The sequence below is a fragment of the Artemia franciscana genome, chromosome 11 (assembly GCF_032884065.1).
Source record: "Artemia franciscana chromosome 11, ASM3288406v1, whole genome shotgun sequence".
Classification (NCBI taxonomy): domain Eukaryota; kingdom Metazoa; phylum Arthropoda; class Branchiopoda; order Anostraca; family Artemiidae; genus Artemia; species Artemia franciscana.
In genome coordinates, this window is record NC_088873.1 from 1,418,860 (window position 1) to 1,437,072 (window position 18,213).

At 36.0% G+C, this 18,213-nt stretch overlaps 1 protein-coding gene across 2 annotated transcripts in view; it reads left to right on the forward strand.

The window, feature by feature from the left end:
- LOC136032664 (CCR4-NOT transcription complex subunit 4-like) overlaps window positions 1-18,213 on the forward strand; it is a 55,890-nt gene that overhangs the window by 298 nt on the left and 37,379 nt on the right. The window contains exons 2-5 of one of the 2 annotated variants that reach the window (XM_065712952.1): window positions 5,711-5,853; window positions 11,875-12,138; window positions 14,471-14,557; window positions 16,736-16,925. In XM_065712952.1, coding sequence (XP_065569024.1) covers window positions 5,743-5,853; window positions 11,875-12,138; window positions 14,471-14,557; window positions 16,736-16,925 — 652 coding nt within the window. In that variant the 5' untranslated portion in view covers window positions 5,711-5,742. Of the gene's footprint in view, window positions 1-5,710; window positions 5,854-11,874; window positions 12,139-14,470; window positions 14,573-16,735; window positions 16,926-18,213 lie in introns of those variants that run through there. The other variant, XM_065712951.1, reaches the window with a different exon arrangement.

Genomic DNA, 18,213 nt, shown 5'->3' on the forward strand with positions numbered 1-18,213 from the left:
AAAAACTATAGGAAATGAAGATTCCAGAAATTAGTTTTAGAGCAGAAAAGTATGATTCAGCACAGGTGTTATGGTTAGGTTTTTCACAAGTCTTGGGAAGAAATTGGAAAAAAAAATTAATATTAGGTTCTGTGCAAACATCCTAGAACTATGGCTCATCTAAAGTAAAATTTATGGGCTAGCCTAATATAAAAAATTCTGAGGTAGGCCAAAAGCCCCCAGCCCTTGTAGAGTCCCCAGTATCAGACAGATATTGGTAAAATTCTAGTTAATTAACTTCTTGCTATCTCAGAAAAGGTTTAGGTTAGCATGTCCCAGGAAGGTATTTTGAAGCAACTACCTCCACTCCTTCTCCCTCTAGAGTGCCCTGACCTTTGATGACCTTTAAAAATATGTATGTTATAAAAGTGAAACCTTGCAAAATAGAGATTCTGCTTGAATGAAGTACAACAAAATTGTTTTCAGCTTAAAAACTTAGCTCAATTCCATTTTATAAGGTTTTAAAGATATGCAAATACATTTCCTATATTTTGAAAAAACATTGATGTGGCTCAAAATTCTGCTCAAATAACAGGAATTGCATTTTCAGAACTAAAGGCAGGGAAAAGGCAACTGGTAACTGAAAAATAAGGTAAAATGTTGTTTTTTCAAAATTTCAATAGGTATAGACCTGTCATGTAGGCAAATTTCATGGCCCTCTAGAGGGAGAAGGAGTAGAGAAGGGTACTTTAAAATACCTTCCTGGGACATACTTTAGCCTGTAGACCTGTCCCTGAATGTTTCAATTTCCTAACCTAAAAACTTTCTGAGATAGCAAGAAGTCAATTAACTAGAATTTTACCCTTAGCCTCATTAGTATTGGCTGAATGCTATTTTAGAAAACTTCTGATTTTTAAGCATTTGAATTAGATAATAGTTAGGTACCTCTATAGCTAGGAACAGAGTTAAGGAAACACATAACAACTGGAGTGAAGCCAAATACTCTTAAATTTGGTGTTAATGTATGACCATTTTACTACATAAGCAAACATGTTAAGAAAACAATTCTGGTAAAATTCTAGTTTAGTGACTTTTGGCTATCTCAGAAAGGGGTTAGGTTTGGAAAATGAAACTTCTGGGGATGGGTCTACAGGCTAAAGTATATCCTGGGAAAGTATTTTAAAGCACCCACCTCCACTTTTTCTCCCTCTAGAGGGCCCTGAAATTTGCCTACATGACAGGTCTATACCTATAGAAATTTTGAAAAAACACCATTTTACCTTGATTTTCAGTTAGCCTACCAGTTGTTTTTTCTCTGCCTTTAGTTCTGAAAATGCAATTCCTGTTATTGTGAGTAGAATTCTGAGCCATATCAGTGTTTTTTTTTTTTTCAAAATTTAGGAAGTGTATTTGCATATCTTTAAAACCTTATAAATTGGGATTGAGCAAAGTTATGAAGCTGAAAAAATTTGGTTGTACTTCATTCAAGCAGAAGATCTATTTTGCAACATTTCACTTTTATAACATGCACATTTTTAAAGGTCATCAAAAGTCAGGACCCTTTAGAGGAAGAGGGAGTAGAGGCAGGTACTTCAAAATACCTTCCTGTGACATACTTTAGCCTTTAGACCCAATTCTGAAAGTTTCATTTTTCTAACCTAACCCCTTTCCAAGATAGACAAAAGTCACTAAACTAGGATTTTACCACATGGTAAAATTCTAGTTTGGCTACTTTTTGCTATCTTGGAAACAGGTTAGGTTAGGAAAATGAAACTTTCAGGGATGAGTCTACAGACTAAATTTATTATTATTTAAGAATTAATGATGCTTCTTGACCACTAAGGTCCCTGCATTGGTCCTGCAGTGTGATTTGATCTCTGGGTCCCGTATTACCAAGCTAAGGTCAAATCCACTGCACCACCACAGGTTAGGTTAGGTTTATTTTTAGGAAAAAATATATACAGCTTGAAATTTTACTCAAATAACAGGAATTGCATTTTCAGAACTAAAACTAGAGAAAAAGAAACTGATAACCGAAAATTAAGGGGAAATGTTGTTTTGCCAAAATTTTAGGGGATATAAACTTGTCAATTAGGCAAATTTCAAAGACTTAAAAATTAGAAGAGGTTAACATAGAAGCATGTTAACATAAAAAACATGATTGAAAAGTCAGCAGAAAATGAGTGAAAAAAATGTGTCATCATGGAGCTCTAGAAAATATAGCTTTTCTGACTAACAAAGTCATCTTTCAAACTAACACTCATTAATTGACAGTAAACTGGGTAAAAACTAGTGATTCAATTAATCTATCCCTCTAATAAGGCTGTTTATAGCCCTTGGATATATTAAAACTTCTGGACAAAAGACTATAATGGTTCAATTTCTACTCAGGACCCAGAGAATATGATAAAGGCCAATTAAAACTATCTGCATATCTTCTTGGGGTTGAAATACATGAATTTTTTATAGGAAGAGTTAGGCTATATTGGGAACAAGTATTTGTGTAAAAAAAAATATTATCTTCAAACTTTTTTACCTAGCCTAGGGCTATATCAGGACCCATTAGGAAGGGTAGGGGGTACTGGAATGCATTTTCAACAACAGCAATTATCAACTTTCGAAAATGCATTGAATATAGATTTGTTTATATACTTTTTCTCCTACCTAATGTTTGCCTTGTAATGAACCTTAACTATGATTTGTAACATCATTTCCTCACTACAACTAGAATGCCAAGAGGGTCTGGTAGTACAAAATATGATTAGGCAAGATTGGCTCTTGAGGTACTCTCAAACCCATAGGCCCAGAGAACGTCAACTCCAGTTTTATATGATAGATGGTTGAAAATAACTGATAGCAGTTTGCTGCTGCAAATTGCCACCAAACTGGTGGCAGGGTTGGTCATTGGTTGTTTGATATCAATTCCTTGAGTTTTTCTTAGTTGTGCATTTGTTTCTATGTCTGTTAATGTTTAGCCCATGTGTTTGTTTTGGCCTTAAGGTGCTTGTCTTGTAAATTCTTAAAAAGAAATTCAGAGAAGGTGCTGCAATCACATTTTTAGGTGATGCATTTCATGTATTAATAGCTTGGACAGACCAGTACTAGGGCAGGCGTGCTTAAGTTACGTGTATTTTTTACTAATAAAAACGTTCATTAAAAATTAAAAGTTCTAGTTGCCTTTTTAAGTAACCGAAAAATTGGAGGGCAACTAGGCCTCCTTCTCCACCCCTTATTTCTCAAAATCATCTGATCAAAACTAAGAGAAAGCCATTTAGCCAAAAAAAGAATTAATATACAAGTTTCATTTTAATAATTTATGTGCAGAGAGCCAAAACCAAACATGCATTAATTCAAAAACATTCAGAAATTAAATAAAAAAAAACTAATTTTTTTTGCTGAAAGTAAGGAGCGACTTTAAAACTTAAAACGAACAGAAATTACTCCGTATATGAAATGGGTTGTCCCCTCTGCAATCCCTCACTCTTTACGCTGAAGTTTGACTCTTTGCCACAATTCTACTTTTTAAAACAATTAAAAGCTTTGGCGTAAAGAGCGAGGGATTGCGGAGGGGACAACCCATTTCATATACGGAGTAATTTCTGTTCGTTTTAAGTTTTAATGTCGCTCCTTACTTTCAGCTAAAAAAATTAGTTGTTTTTTTTATTTAATCCTATTAAAGAACTAACCACTGTTCATAGTGACAAAAAAATTAAAGAAACATGTTTAAAAAAAAGTGTTTGTGAGAAAAATTGTCATTTTAACTTATTTAGGAATGGTAAGTATTATCTTGATTAGTTTTAATATCATTTTTTTCAAAAACGAATTTACAGGAATTTCACAAAACAGTCTTAAACCCCTCCAAAATGACAACAGATCAAAAGATAATGTTCAACTTTGGAATTGCTATTGCACAAACCCCATAAAGGGAACTTACATTCCTCTGGCTTGAACAGCAAGGCAATTGCTTATAGGGCACTGGAAAATCAGAGACAGAGCTGTTTAAGTGTTATTTAAAAAGGAAATTGGTATTTGTGACTAACAAAGAAAATATTAAAAATAAAATACAATTCTCTGCAAAAAAACATGTTGTCATACAAAAAATGATGTTATATTGGCTATGATTCCATATTTGATGCTCCTTAACTGAACAAAAGTTTTTGGTCATAATAAGGAGGGGAGATACTGGGGGCATATGGTCTGCATTAATGAAGAATGCCTCACAAACAATGTATGGTGTTGGACCTCATCTAATCTTCAAGGGAGGGGAAGATTGCACAATACACTAGGTTAGCCCCCAGAGTAAGTGGCAACTAAATCTTAGAACTACTAGTACCCTTTTGAGTGCTAGTTCCTGGAATAAGATTGGCTGAATTGGATGTCTGCAATTGTTGCCTTATGTGCCTCTAGGCATGGAAAGTCCTAAGTAAGTTGGTTATTTCTTGATGGACATATTAGAATGCAAACTGTTCATCCACAGTTATGAAGGTGTATGCACACACAAGGGAGTGATAGGAAGAGATCTTGCAAGAGGTCAAAAATTTTTATATTCACAAATGAAATTACTACAAGTTAGGAAGGCTACAAGAACAAGTGTGGTTCCTTTAATAGCACATTTATAATTTTGTTGCTTAAATAAGTTACCTAAGGAGGTCAAAATTCTTGCTTCTCCTTCTACATAGCATGATATACAATCCATCATGAAAATTACAGATTACTTCTTCTAATATTTTTATAAACAACTGCTCAAGATTGCTTCTATAGAATATGTAATTTTCTAGTACATAGTTCTGGCTTAAAAAAACTTTTTACTAAAGAACCACAAAAATGGTTTTTATGGCATGTGGTATTTTCAACTTATGAACAGGTTATCAGATCTTAATGAAATTTAGTATTTAGAAGGGTTTTGCATCTCAAAGCTCTCATTTTAAATCTGGGCCAGATCCAGTGACATTGGGGGGAGTTGGAGGGGGAAACTGGAAATCTTAGAAAACACTTAGAGTGGAGAGATTTGGATGAAACTTGGTGGGACAAACATTACAATACCAAACAAGAAGAGACTACAGGAACACGGTATTTGCAAGTTTATCTTTGTAATAATTGCCATTAAACAAGGAACATCAAATTGATAACTCGATTACCAAGTCTAATTTTAGGTTCTGACCTCATCACAAGTGCCATGTGAGCTCTTGGCTCTTCTGACCCTGTCACATGTGCCATATGAGCTCTTGGCTCTTCCGACCTTGTCACATGTGCCATATGAGCTCTTTTTTAATTACTGACTGCCATGCTTTGATATACATGTTTGTTGATGTTGAATTTTTTTTTTGAAAGATCAATTACTACTTAGTGCTTGTGCTTACTGCCTATATGTTAACACATATTTATCATTTGGGCAAGGGTTTTAACTTACTAGAAATATCAAATATTAGAGCTCAGGTGCATATTACCATTAATGAATTTGCTCAAAATAAAAAGGATGTTCTGAAGGAATCCTGGGGAACAGTGGAGTTAGATATCCCTTTTCATTTGTATCCTTAGGCTCAAATATCAAAAACCATTCCTGGGGAGAGAATTTGGACCAGTCTTGGTGGTGAAAGCTCTGAACCCCTCCCCTGCTACATTAGATGAAAGTTGTTTTATATTTTATTCAATGCATGGTCATTACAGTGAATTTCTGATTGTGGAGAAAGTTTTGTAGTGTATTAGTCATCAATATTTTTTAATTGTTTAGTTACAAATAGAACCCCTGTCCTGTATCACAAGATGCCACTACAAAGAATTGAAAGTTCAGAAGAAGCAATAGAGTGCCCTCTTTGTCTTGAGCCTTTTGAAATGGATGATCTGAGCTTCTACCCTTGTACATGTGGATATCAGGTTGGTATTATTTATTTTACCCTTGCTTTTGTTTCATCTTTGTCATATATTCTGTGCCAAAGTTTGATATTTTGGTCATTGAATTATTTTCATAGGCCAGGATAGTTACTAATACTACAACTAACAACTCTGGAGCATGATTCCATCTGAGGCCAATGCAGCTATCAATGCTCTTCCTCCATCACAATCCATTCAAAGTTTCACTCTTTAGGAACTCTGATGCAGTACCTAGTCTATCCTTGTGAGGGCATTTACAGTTTCATATGAATGTCAAAAATAAAATTGTTAGCCCATCTGTAAAATCTGTGTTGTATGGGAAGTTTGTCGTTTTTCTTTTTATCATGTTCTTTGTTTGCCATTAACTTTTTAGTAAACTTTAAGTAATAGCAACAATATCTTTTCCTTTGATGTGTATATGACTTGGTCTTAATTTTTTACTTTTATTCATTCCAGTCAATTGAGCAGAAAATAATACCTTATCTTAAACTGCAATTACCAGCCAGATAAGGTGGTAATGACCTCCAATAGATTTCCTAATTAAGGTAGTGTGTCGACTTCAGTCGATTTTCGGGTCCTAATTCAGCTTCCAGTCATGGTTAGCCCAATCTTTGTCAACCCCACCTTTAAATGAGTCTAGAGTGACTGCCTAGGCTGTCAACCCTTTCTGCAGCAGCACTGCTCTAAAACCAAAAAAGCTTTACTGCTCTCCTCTTTGAGACAAGAGAAGATGGAGTTGTTCTGGTGTGAATAATTGTTTCGTCACACTAGAGCTCAGCAGTTTCTGAGTGGTTATTTCGTCATCCCTTTTTGTTGATGTATAAGGGTGGGCAACTGTAAAGTTTGTAGGTGTTCTTTGTACAGAGTATGATGCATGGTTGGAATAAGTTTTGTTGACCTTCTCTGTGCACTTTTAAAATTGTAGTCATGTACTTGTTGTTTTGGCATTGTGCAATTATAAATGAAATTCCCCTGTAAAGACATTTATATTTTGGATGAAGCACTTCGAATTGTTTGATTCAAGAGGAGAGAATGGACCAACAAAAATGTGGTAGTTTGGAAAGACTTTCTCAAATATGTAAGTTGTAGCAAATAATTTTGAATCACAAATCGAAATTTTGTATTAAGAAGGTTAAGTTGGTGATTCCTCTGATTATATTTTGCGGCAACTTGGAGATGAATATGTAATGAAGGACCGCCGAGCTGGTTTGCAGAGTGATGTTTTCATGGGTGATTTATACGATGCTATCAAGAATGCAGAAAACTCAGCCAATTTCACCTATAGATTTACTATCTGGAAAATTGGCGAAGTGCCTAGAATACCGCAAGATGTGCTGACTTCTCTTTCAATTAGAGTTAACGAGTGCACAGAGAAAATAGAGGGACTAATCGATCAGTGTAAGATCTACCTTCCGTCAGGCCCTACTGTCTGGCCCCCGCTACCGAAACCAGAAAGACTTGAGAATCCTGTAGTGATAGCGAATGTGCCGGCGGAAAGCCTTGAATCATGTGCCAAACAGAAGGAATTTATCGAAAAGAACGGTGGAAAAGGACATATTCGCCGGATCACTCAACGAAAAGGTGGGTTAGTTGCCTTTCTCGATACGGCGGATTCAGCTCAAATCCTCGCAGACATGTTGAAAGAAAAGGTCCGTGATGTCAAGGTTTCTTACCGGAAACCAAAGTTTTTAGCGGTGGCAAGATTCGTTCCTCCGGCAACCACAGAGGAAGAAATTATTGCTGCGAACTCCGAAGTTACGGAAGTCCACCGGTTCGGCACCTCTGGCACAGTGAAACTTGTATTTAAAGACTCGTTCGCGCGAGATCAGACAATTAAACGCGGAATATTTGTAGACTACACCCACTTCCGGGTTGAGGCCTATAAAGAGCTCCCCAAGAGATGTTTTAACTGTCAATCTTTCGAGCACCTCTCTAGTGCCTGCAGCAACGCTCCGAAGTGCTCTAAGTGCGCCGGTGCCCACGTCGCATCACGGACGTCCCCATGCACGTCCACCACAGTTAAATGTGCTCTATGCCCAGAAGGCCACAACACCCACCCCTCATACAGCATGAGATGCCCACTAGTTAGAAATGCTATGAAAAAGCCTACTACAACGAAATGACTTCTCTCTCCATCATTTGCCGAAATATCTATGGGCACAATTCAGTCAAACTAGACTACGTTAAAGAACTATGCCGTCAATTTAATGTTGTGTGCTTACAAGAACATTTACTCACCTCCGAAAATTTTGGTCTTTTCGAACAGTTGAATCAAAAAACTGTGTTCATGCATGAAGCAAAAAGGTCCTCAGTCCGCGGTCGACCTAGTGGGGGCACTGCTATCATAACGGACAGTTCGCTTGAATGTCAAAAGCTGGAATCGTGTGAGTTCTTCCTCGCTGTAGATTTTCCTGGCCCCGGGGGTTTTGTTCTGATCACGGTTTATCTACCAACAAACCTAAACACCCTCTCTTCCGAAAAACGGTTCTCGGAAGCTTGTGGCCGCCTCTCGCGCTTACTTATTAGGCTGGGCAATCGAAGAGTGCTAGTCTGCGGTGACTTTCAGTGCGACTTAACGAACCCATCAAATAAGCTCTCCGAAATCTTCTTCTCAGTAATCCCAGCTGGGTATGATCTCTGTGAAAAGACTGACGCATATACGTACATCCATAATTCCGGTTCAACGACAAACATTGACCATGTGCTATGTAACTTCTCTCTAGGTGCTCCAGTCACCGTGGACTCTGAGCACACAGTAAGTGATCACCTTGGCTTGTGCTTTAAGGCTAACTTCTTCCCGTGTAGGCCGAATAAGCCCCAAATTTATGCTACCAAGACTGAGTGGAATAAAATAAACGCCGACCAGTATAAACAGACATGTGACGAGATTCTCGGAAAGATAAAAGTTCCCTTTCAGCTCTTGATGCATGGCTCGAGTGATTTGGTAGCACTAGACATTTATTGTACTGAGATTATACATGCAATGAAAACGGCTGAGCAGGCTTCTGTACCCACTCGCCGTTTTAAACCTGGAATCAGCAAGCCTGGCTGGAGTCGCTCTCCTAAAGTAAGGCAAGCCAAGGCTCGTGCTAAGTTTTGGCTGAGATTATGGCGCGATTGCGAGAGGCCTAGGTCAGGTGTAGTGTTTGAGCAGTTCCGCAACACGAAAAAAACTTATAATAAGTCTGTAAGTGATCTTAAAGCTGCCGAAGCCGAACTTGCTTCCCAAGAAGCAGCAAATAATCCTGTATCTATGTGGAAGTCTTTTAGACAGTCTAAACCAGTGACAAACCCTGCTAGTAACATACCTGAGGAGCAGTGGGTAAAACACTATAGTGAAGTTTTTGGGATCAAACATGCCCAACTAACAACCGAAAGTGATAGCGAGCTCTCACGAGCTTTTGCGTCCCTCTTGAGCCAACGGAACTATTTTACCGTCTCAATAGGCGAAGTGCTCCAGGTTATTAAGCAGCTGAGAAAGGGCAAGGCTCCCGGGCACGACGGAATTGTGACTGAACACCTCCGCTGTAGCTCACCTCTGCTCATTGAGCACTTGACGCTGCTATATCAAATGTGCCTTGATTCTGGTGCAGTCCCTAAGTCGTTTGCCCTAGGTATTGTGTCTAACGTCTTGAAGAAGGGAAAAAATCGTAACCTCTGCTCTAGCTATAGGCCTATAACAGTTTCTAGTACATTAAGCAAAGTGTTAGAGAGACTTCTGTTACCTGAGCTGTTACGCAAGTGTAAAATTGACAATCGACAATTCGGGTTCCGTCGCCACCTCGGTTGTGCATTTGCACATCGCCTCCTTACGCGTATAGTATCGAAAGCTCAGAATCAATCACGGACTCTTTTAATTTGTGCAGTAGATGTGTCCGCGGCGTTCGATTCGGTAATTCATTCAAAGTTAATTTTGAACCTGCTGCACCAAGGTGTGAACCCACATGTAGCGGCCGTCCTATGGCACTGGTATTCGAGTAGCCTTATCCTTGTTAAGTTGAGTAGTGAATTCCTGTCGAAACCGATTAAGCTTCACCGGGGACTGCGTCAAGGGTCGGTTTTAAGCCCTGTACTCTTCAATTCACTAACCTCGTCGGTAACAAAAAAGATTAACGGTGGTTTTAACACTGAATGTATGGATGTGAGCCTACTGTGCTACGCCGACGACATATTACTGGTGAGCACATCGCTTTGTAACCTTCAAGCTAATATCGATCTCCTAAGTCGAGGTTATACTAATATTGGTCTGGTTATTAACCCTGCTAAAACAGAATTTCTTGTATTTGAACCCCCGCGTGCGCCGTCTGAAGTTGCCCGTCGCGAGGCTACCCGTGTTACCGTTGCAGGGCAAGTAGTACTTCCAAGCCGCAAGTTGAAGTACCTAGGTATCACATATGGAAGCGACCTCAGAAGCTCGCGTGCTCTTTTTGTTGACCAGGTTCTGTCGGGTTTTCGGTCTGGGTATGCTAAACTTGCAGCTCTGAAGTTTAAATTTAATAAGCATATTCTTGCTAGGTTGTATCGTGCCGTCGCTCTTCCCTTTGCTCACTACATCTCACCCGTTTGGCATTGGCTATCGAATTCGGATATGTTGCGAATCCGTTCAGGCTTTTGCAAATATTTAAAGTTTCTGCTTGGTCTGCCACTTTACCTCCGTAACACTGGTCTGCTAGAAAAGTATCATATACCTGATCCTGTTGAGTTCATGCCGAATTTTGAAAAACAAGCTCTCGTGAAACACAGGGCACTATTATTTGATTTCCCAGCGACTTTTTTGCTTGATAGTTGAAGTGTGATTTGTTTGTATTTAGTGATTATTATGTTCGGTTGATTTGTTTTCGTCTTTAATTTCTCTTTTCTTTTGTTTTGCTCCGCTTCTTCATGCTTCTTTTTTATAAGCGGGTTTGTAATAAATTATTATTAATTGCACATTAATTTCACAATTCGGTAAAATAATTGATGCCCAAAAATCATTTAATCAATTCAGTGTGATATGTGTAGCCCTTAGCCCTTTTGCATCCCTTGTCGCCTTACTCGGCTTGGGAGCTTTAAGCTATTTTAAACCAGTATTACTATTATTTATAACTAAACGTCAACTGCCTCTTCTGGTTTTTCTTGTCAAGGTGATATTCAGCAGGCTGAAAGGAGAGCATACTAATTTACTGGAGGGGGGGGGGGCTAAATGTCAACAATCATAAATTGGCAAACATTCATATAATTCGTATAAGGTGGTATTCAGCAAGCTGAAAGGAGAGCATGCTCATATACTGGAGGAGGGGATCTAAATGTCAACTATCATCAATCGTCAACATTTCTATATCCAAATGTCAACTGCCTCTTCTAGTATTCCTTGTCAAGATGGTACTCAACTGTCATAAATCGTCAACATTTGTATATCTAAACGTCAACTGTCTCTTCTAGCATTCCTTGTGAAGGTGCTATTCGACAGCTGAAATGAAAAGCATGCCATTAGACTGGAAGGGGGAAGGAACAGTATACTGGATAGCGTGCCCATGCATGCACCAATTTGTTATGAAATTGCATATTTCTTTTATTCGTAAGGTACAGCAACTTCTTAAGTTGGTAGGGGCTCTGTGATAAGGCAGCTATGGCATTGTATGCTAAAAAAGTTAATTTACCTCAAATAAAAGGCTTATTAATAGAATGATCTTAAGAAATTATTTAGTAAAGATTTGGGATTTACTTTTATTAAAAAATGATGGATACAAAGTTGCCAAACGCTTGGGGGGGGGGGGGGGTCGAAAACCTGAAAAATATTTTGAGTCCCCTTTCAAGGATCTTACCTTCCCCCCTCCCCCCTCCATTCCAATAAGGGTGGCTGGTTTTACGGAAGTTTTAGATTTTTATGGATCCAGAAGTTGTTTTTTTACTAGGGGTAGAGAGTATTCCTTTTATATGCCTTCTTGTATATCGCTATGGCAAAAAAAATTCTATCTGCGAAACAGTTTTTGATACAGTACATGATATGGATACAATCTATTAAGACAAGGCTTTATTTTCCAGATCTGCAGATTTTGTTGGCATAGAATAAGAACTGATGAAAATGGATTGTGTCCAGCTTGTCGGAAGCCTTATGCAGAAAATCCAGCAGATTTTAAACCCTTGACATCTCAAGAGCTTGCTAAAATCAAAGCAGAAAAGAAGCAAAAAGATCAAGCAAAGAAACAGAAGGCATATGAAAATCGTAAACATCTACAGAATGTCAGAGTAGTACAAAATAACCTTGTTTTTGTTGTTGGATTACCACCAAAGATGGCAGACCCAGATGTAAGTTATAAGTATATGTTTTCTTTTTTTTTTAAATTTAAATTAAAGGAAACTAAATGGTATTTCTTGGGTGCAAAAGAAAGTTCGCAGGAATAGTAGTTAAGAACCCATGCCTAATGGAAACTTTATTGTTTTATTGACAATGGATGTCTAAATAAGAAAACCCTTTTTTTAAATAGTAAAACTCCTAAAGGATATCAGAGTGTAGAAAAAATTTTAAATGATAAGAATAGAAATCACAAGCAGAAAGGCTCTAAACTTCCTGAATGGATTAATGCTTTTTAATAGACATAAGAGTTAAACAATTTTTAATGTTTATCATGTTTTAAGGCAGTTTTTCTTGCCTCTTCCATGCTATGTTGGTTTGGGCAATGCGCAGGCAGATCTATTCTGGCTCCAATTCCTCTCCCTAAAGTTTTTTTCTTTGGGGGGGGGGGTCAAAATGCAATGTTATGAGAACGTTATCTATAGTATTATAATAATGGTATGCGTACCCCCCTATTTACAGGTAATGGAACCTTTGTGGGGATCAGTATTGATATATTGGTTGCATGTGTTTTTTTAAATATATATTGTCTCACCTATCCTTTTCATCATGCTTACACACAAGGTTAGAAATAGCAGCCCTAAGAAATAACTTGAGCAATTGGAAATTAGCTAAAATAGGATCAAAGGATGCAGCAACCTTGGATTGTCTTCTTTTTTTACATACATGTGTACTCTATAGTTGAAAAAGTAACCTACTCTGAGTATATTGATGGCTGAATAAACTGAACGTTTTACAGATTTATAGAAAGCAAATTGTAGGTAGGCACTTGATGAATAGGAAACCTTTAATTGGTGGAAACCTTTCTGTCCATTTTCGCCCCACTTAATTTGTGAAATCAGACTGAGATGAGGTGACTTTAGACAATGGGTATATCTTGGGCTTCATTGGGGGATAGTCCTTGCATGTTCTGTGAAGACCGACACATTTAAATTTTTCTTTCTCAGACAGTACTTGTGCTCTGAGATAATAGTGTGTAAGAGCGAGAACCCTGGGTTTAGTCAAATTCCTTTAAGATATATACCATTATACAATATGAACAAATATTGATAATCAATTATTATTAATTTCCTATATATTATATTTAATTTCCTCTTTTTGCTTGTTTATGTTATACTTGTGTTTGTATTACTGGTAGGTTATATATATATATATATATATATATATATATATATATATATATATATATATATATATATATATATATATATATATATATATATATATATATATATATATATATATATATATATATATGTATATATACATATATATATATATATGTACTCTGCATTTGTTTTTATAATATTGTGGATTATAAATATACTTACTTAAGTGGATTATAAATATACTTTACTATATACATGTATATATATATACATGTATATATATATATATATATATATATATATATATATATATATATATATATATATATATATATATATATATATATATATATATATATATATATTCTTTTTTTCTTCTTTACTCTGCATTTGTTTTTATAATATTGTGGATTATAAATATACTTACTTAAGTAAAAGTATAAGTTATATATAGCTAAATCCCAACAAGAGAAATGACAAAGTCTATGATTATAAGGTTAGAGATGTAGCCAGTATTTAATTCTATTTTTTATCAGACTTTTGGGGTGTTTTTTTTTGTTTTAATTTGCTCAAAAGGATTCTTGACAGCTGACCAACTCGTTACTTTTGTCAAAATCCTAATCGTCTCCTAAACATCTGCCTATTGGGTCATATACAAATAATCAGTGATAATAATTGGATAAAGATAGGTCTGCTGGCTACTATGTTTATAATATTGTTTTTCATTATTTCTTCTAAGTAAGATTACAGTTTTGGGGTCGGCCAATCCGTCAGCCAGGACGGATTTCCAAATTGAAAATCCGTCCTGGCCGAGTGGATTGGTGCGCTGGATTCAGGATCCTTTGTCTGAGAGGACGCAGGTTCGAATCCCAGTGTACCCAATTGTTTAGTTTGCGACGGGGGTCAGTGGCGTGACTCTGTAAGCTTAGCCAGAGTCGACCCAGCTCTAAATAGGTACCTGGAGAAATCTGGGAAGGTAAACAGGAAGGGAGTGCGAAAGCACAGGATGGTTGGCCCCCAACCCCCCATTGCACTTCCTGGCTGAAGGGCCAAGAAATGGAGATCAGCACCGCCCGTAGGGACTGTAAAGTCTAATGCCGTATCCTTTACCTTACTCCTCTCCTTAACATGCCATCTTTAAGGAATTTGAAATTTGACTGCATGAATTTCATTTTAGATTTTGAAAAGAGCTGAATACTTCGGAAGGTTTGGAAGAATTCATAAAGTTGTATTAAACCATTCAAATCATTATGCAGGACAACAGGTTAGTGGATCAAAAGTAAGTGTGTTGTCCTATACTAACCATTATTTGATTTATTTATTATTATAACCTTAGTATAACCGATATATATTATTATATTATAACCGATATATATTATTATTAATAACCATTATTTATTATCGTGTCCGGCTGTCCATTAACAGTGCTTGAATATTTGCATGACAGTGTAGATTGTTCTTGAATGTTTAGTTATATCTTGTATCCCATCTTTAGGGTTGAATGTGTTTGTAGGCAAAACATATGGCCTACTAATCTTCCTACTAATGCCTTTTTTTTGGCTACCCGGAATAACAAATAAATGTTCAAATGAGGATAAGTCCATTTAATGGACAGTGAAAACATACAGAAGTCTGGATATTTTGGCCACATATACAACGATCATCATCAGTAGAAATACTAAAGTATTAAAATTCAAACTAATTTATTTATACAGAACAAAATAATAACATCCGATTCATTCAATAGATTTGTCTGAGGAAGCTCAATAACAGGGTTCATCCAAACTCTTTAGGTGTAAATTTTCTTTTTTAATTTTGCCTAAATGCAAGTTGAATTTTTAATGATGGTGGCAACATTTTCTTTGTCTTATAATTACAAAAGGAGCGTTTTGAATTTATAGTTATATATTTGATTAGTCACATTTCCCAATATCAACAACGTATTTCGACGTACTACCTTAAAATAGGTTTCGATACTCCTTTGGCAATTAGAAGACGAAGATGATTTTGCCACCTTCATTAGACATTCAATTTACATTTAGGCAGTATTAAAGAAGAAAGTTTTTTATTAAATTTTAATTTTTCTAATTTACTAATTTTTACTAATTTTTATTTTCATTGTCTAATAAATGGGACTTATTCACATTTGAACGTTTATTTGTTCGTCATAAAAAAGCAGTCTGGTCTTGAAAAAAAAAACCTAATTTAAGGTCTACCCCTAAATTATGCACAGGACGTGTCTGAGTGCCTTGTAAAGGATAAAACATATTTTTATGTCTTTTGCTGTGCTTATTTTGTCTTCAAGTATTTTTTTTTCTTCTTTCGTGCTGTTTTTTTTATTATGCTTATTCAATGGGAATATCAAAACCTTCCTTAAATACTTGAAGCTTCTGCTATTATTTTTTTTTTTATTTTTTTTTTTATCGCTCTGCTGAGTTGGTGTTTGTTCAAGGAGTGATTAATCTTTTGTTGTGTAATATACCATTTTTGATAACATTTTTTACAAAATAACAAAAATAAAAAAATTCCCTCATTAGTTGTTTCATTTTTTCAGCCTTGATAATTTTTAAATAGAAGCCTCCAGAATCTTGCTAAGACATATTTGAGAAATTTAGCATGGGGCAGAGATAATTCCTTCATAATCTTTACCTACCATAAATGGAAAGATAATGACAGTCATATTAACATACATTGCAAGTAAATAACATCACGGGGTGCTACCGTTTGAATTTTTGGTAACCCCTAGTGCTCCTTAGATTTTTTTTTTTATTATCTTGCTTTTCAAAGCAAATGAATGTTAAAGTAAGCTCTAAGACCACTACACTGGTTAGATGTGATAGTGTCACACTATGTATCATATTCTACGGGCATATCCGACCCCGTGGTATGTACCTCTTTCCTAAGTGCATGTCTAGGGTGGCAGAAAATCACTTCATAAAATTTGGAGAGAACCCTCCCTAGTCCCTGGCAGTAAAATAGCTGAATCTGCAGTTTGTATTTTTGTTTCTTTCACAATGATTAGAATAGGCATAGGTTCCCCACCCAGACAAGTTATTAGCACTTTAATTTTCAGCCAGGGTTTCTCTTTCCAGTAGGAAAGGGGGGAAGGTATCCCTGATCTTACTAAATGTAGAACAAAGACCATGAATTACATAAACAAGCAAAATAAATTTTCTGCCAGCAGAGCAAAATAGAGAGAGAGAATAATAGAAAAAATAGAGATAGAAAGAAAAAAAAGAAAGAAAAGAAAAAATAGAAAATAGAGAGAGCAAAATAGAAAAGACAGATATGTGATAATGGTTATAATCGAGCTGAGTCAAGCAGTGGTAAATAATACACATAGAAAAGCTCATTGGCTGCTGTACATAAAATCTCATAAACTTCACCCTTGGCTGATTACTCCTCGGCTTTTTTTTTTATTAATTACTGGTGCTTATTTTAGAGTCCCAGCTGCAGTGCCTACGTAACATATATTAGATCGGACGACGCTTTAAGGGCTATACAGGCAGTGAATAATTTTTGCGTTGACGGGCGGACGTTGAAGGCATCCCTAGGCACTACTAAATATTGTTCCCATTTTATGAAAAACCAATCTTGTCCAAAGGCTGATTGTATGTACTTACATGAAATTGGTAAGTTCCAATTTTCTTAATTTATTGTTTTGACTTTTACATGCTGCTCCTATATATCCACCTTCCTTTTTCATCGCAGTGTTCATCCCTCGTCTATTTCTACTTGTCATTTCCTTACGCATTTTCTTTCTCTATTTATTAATTTTCTCTTCTACTCATGTTTAACTTCCTGTGAAATTCGCTCTTAGGACTTTAAATAGGTATTTCTAATAAATTTGTACACACACACACACACATATATATATATATATATTTATATATATATATATATATATATATATATATATATATATATATATATATATATATATATATACACAAATATATTTTGAAAAAACCATCTACTGGTAATATACTGGCATATTGTTCAAGGTAAAGTATACCGTGTATGCTTGCATACACGGTAAAGTAAATCTAGTAAAGTAGTATTATAGTAAACACTATTATAGTGTTATTTGTTGTATTATAACAAATGTATATAGTGTATTATAGTTGTAAACACAAAATAGTAAAGAACAATCTATACCCTTTGTTAAGTGACAGTATAAAAAACAAGTAGTTTATGAAACATAATTTTGAACTTCTATTAAGATTGACGTTTCTAAAGCAGCTTGCACCTGAAAGGTGGCTTGTTTTTTTTAAGAATCTAAATCAAACAGTTCGTGATAACGAACTGTCAGTATAGGGCTATTCGGCTCAACAGTAACCGAAACTACCAAAAAAGGGAATTATGATAACAAACACCGAATTAAGAAAATTGGTTTCTTATGCTAATTCCAAATATTTAAATTCCCAATGTACGAAAATGCGGAATTTAGTAAATTTTGCCAGGAGAAAGATTATAGCTGCGTGTTTATTCGTTTTTATTCCCTGGGTCATCTTATCGAACCAGTGGTCCTAGAAGATCGGTAGAGGTCTCATTCGATCGGAAATCAAAAGTTACTGTGCTATATTAAGCGATCAAAAAGCTCTCACTCAATCAGACTATCTGTCTTGGCTTTTTCTACAGTTAGCCACGGCTTGATGCCCACAACTGTTCGATTTTAAATCAAAATCAACGGATCGTTGTGGGAGGGCAACTAGCCCCCCTCCCGCGCCCCTTTTTCTCTAAATACATCCAATAAAAATTATTAGATAGCCATTTTGTTCAGCATAGTTGAAATGGCGAATAATTATACTAGGGGAGGATATGACCCCTTCACCTACAGACCCTGGGGAAAGGACTATAAGCTAAGGTATTTCCCAATGTTTGCATATAGTATTTGTCATTGAGAAAAATTTGAAAGTT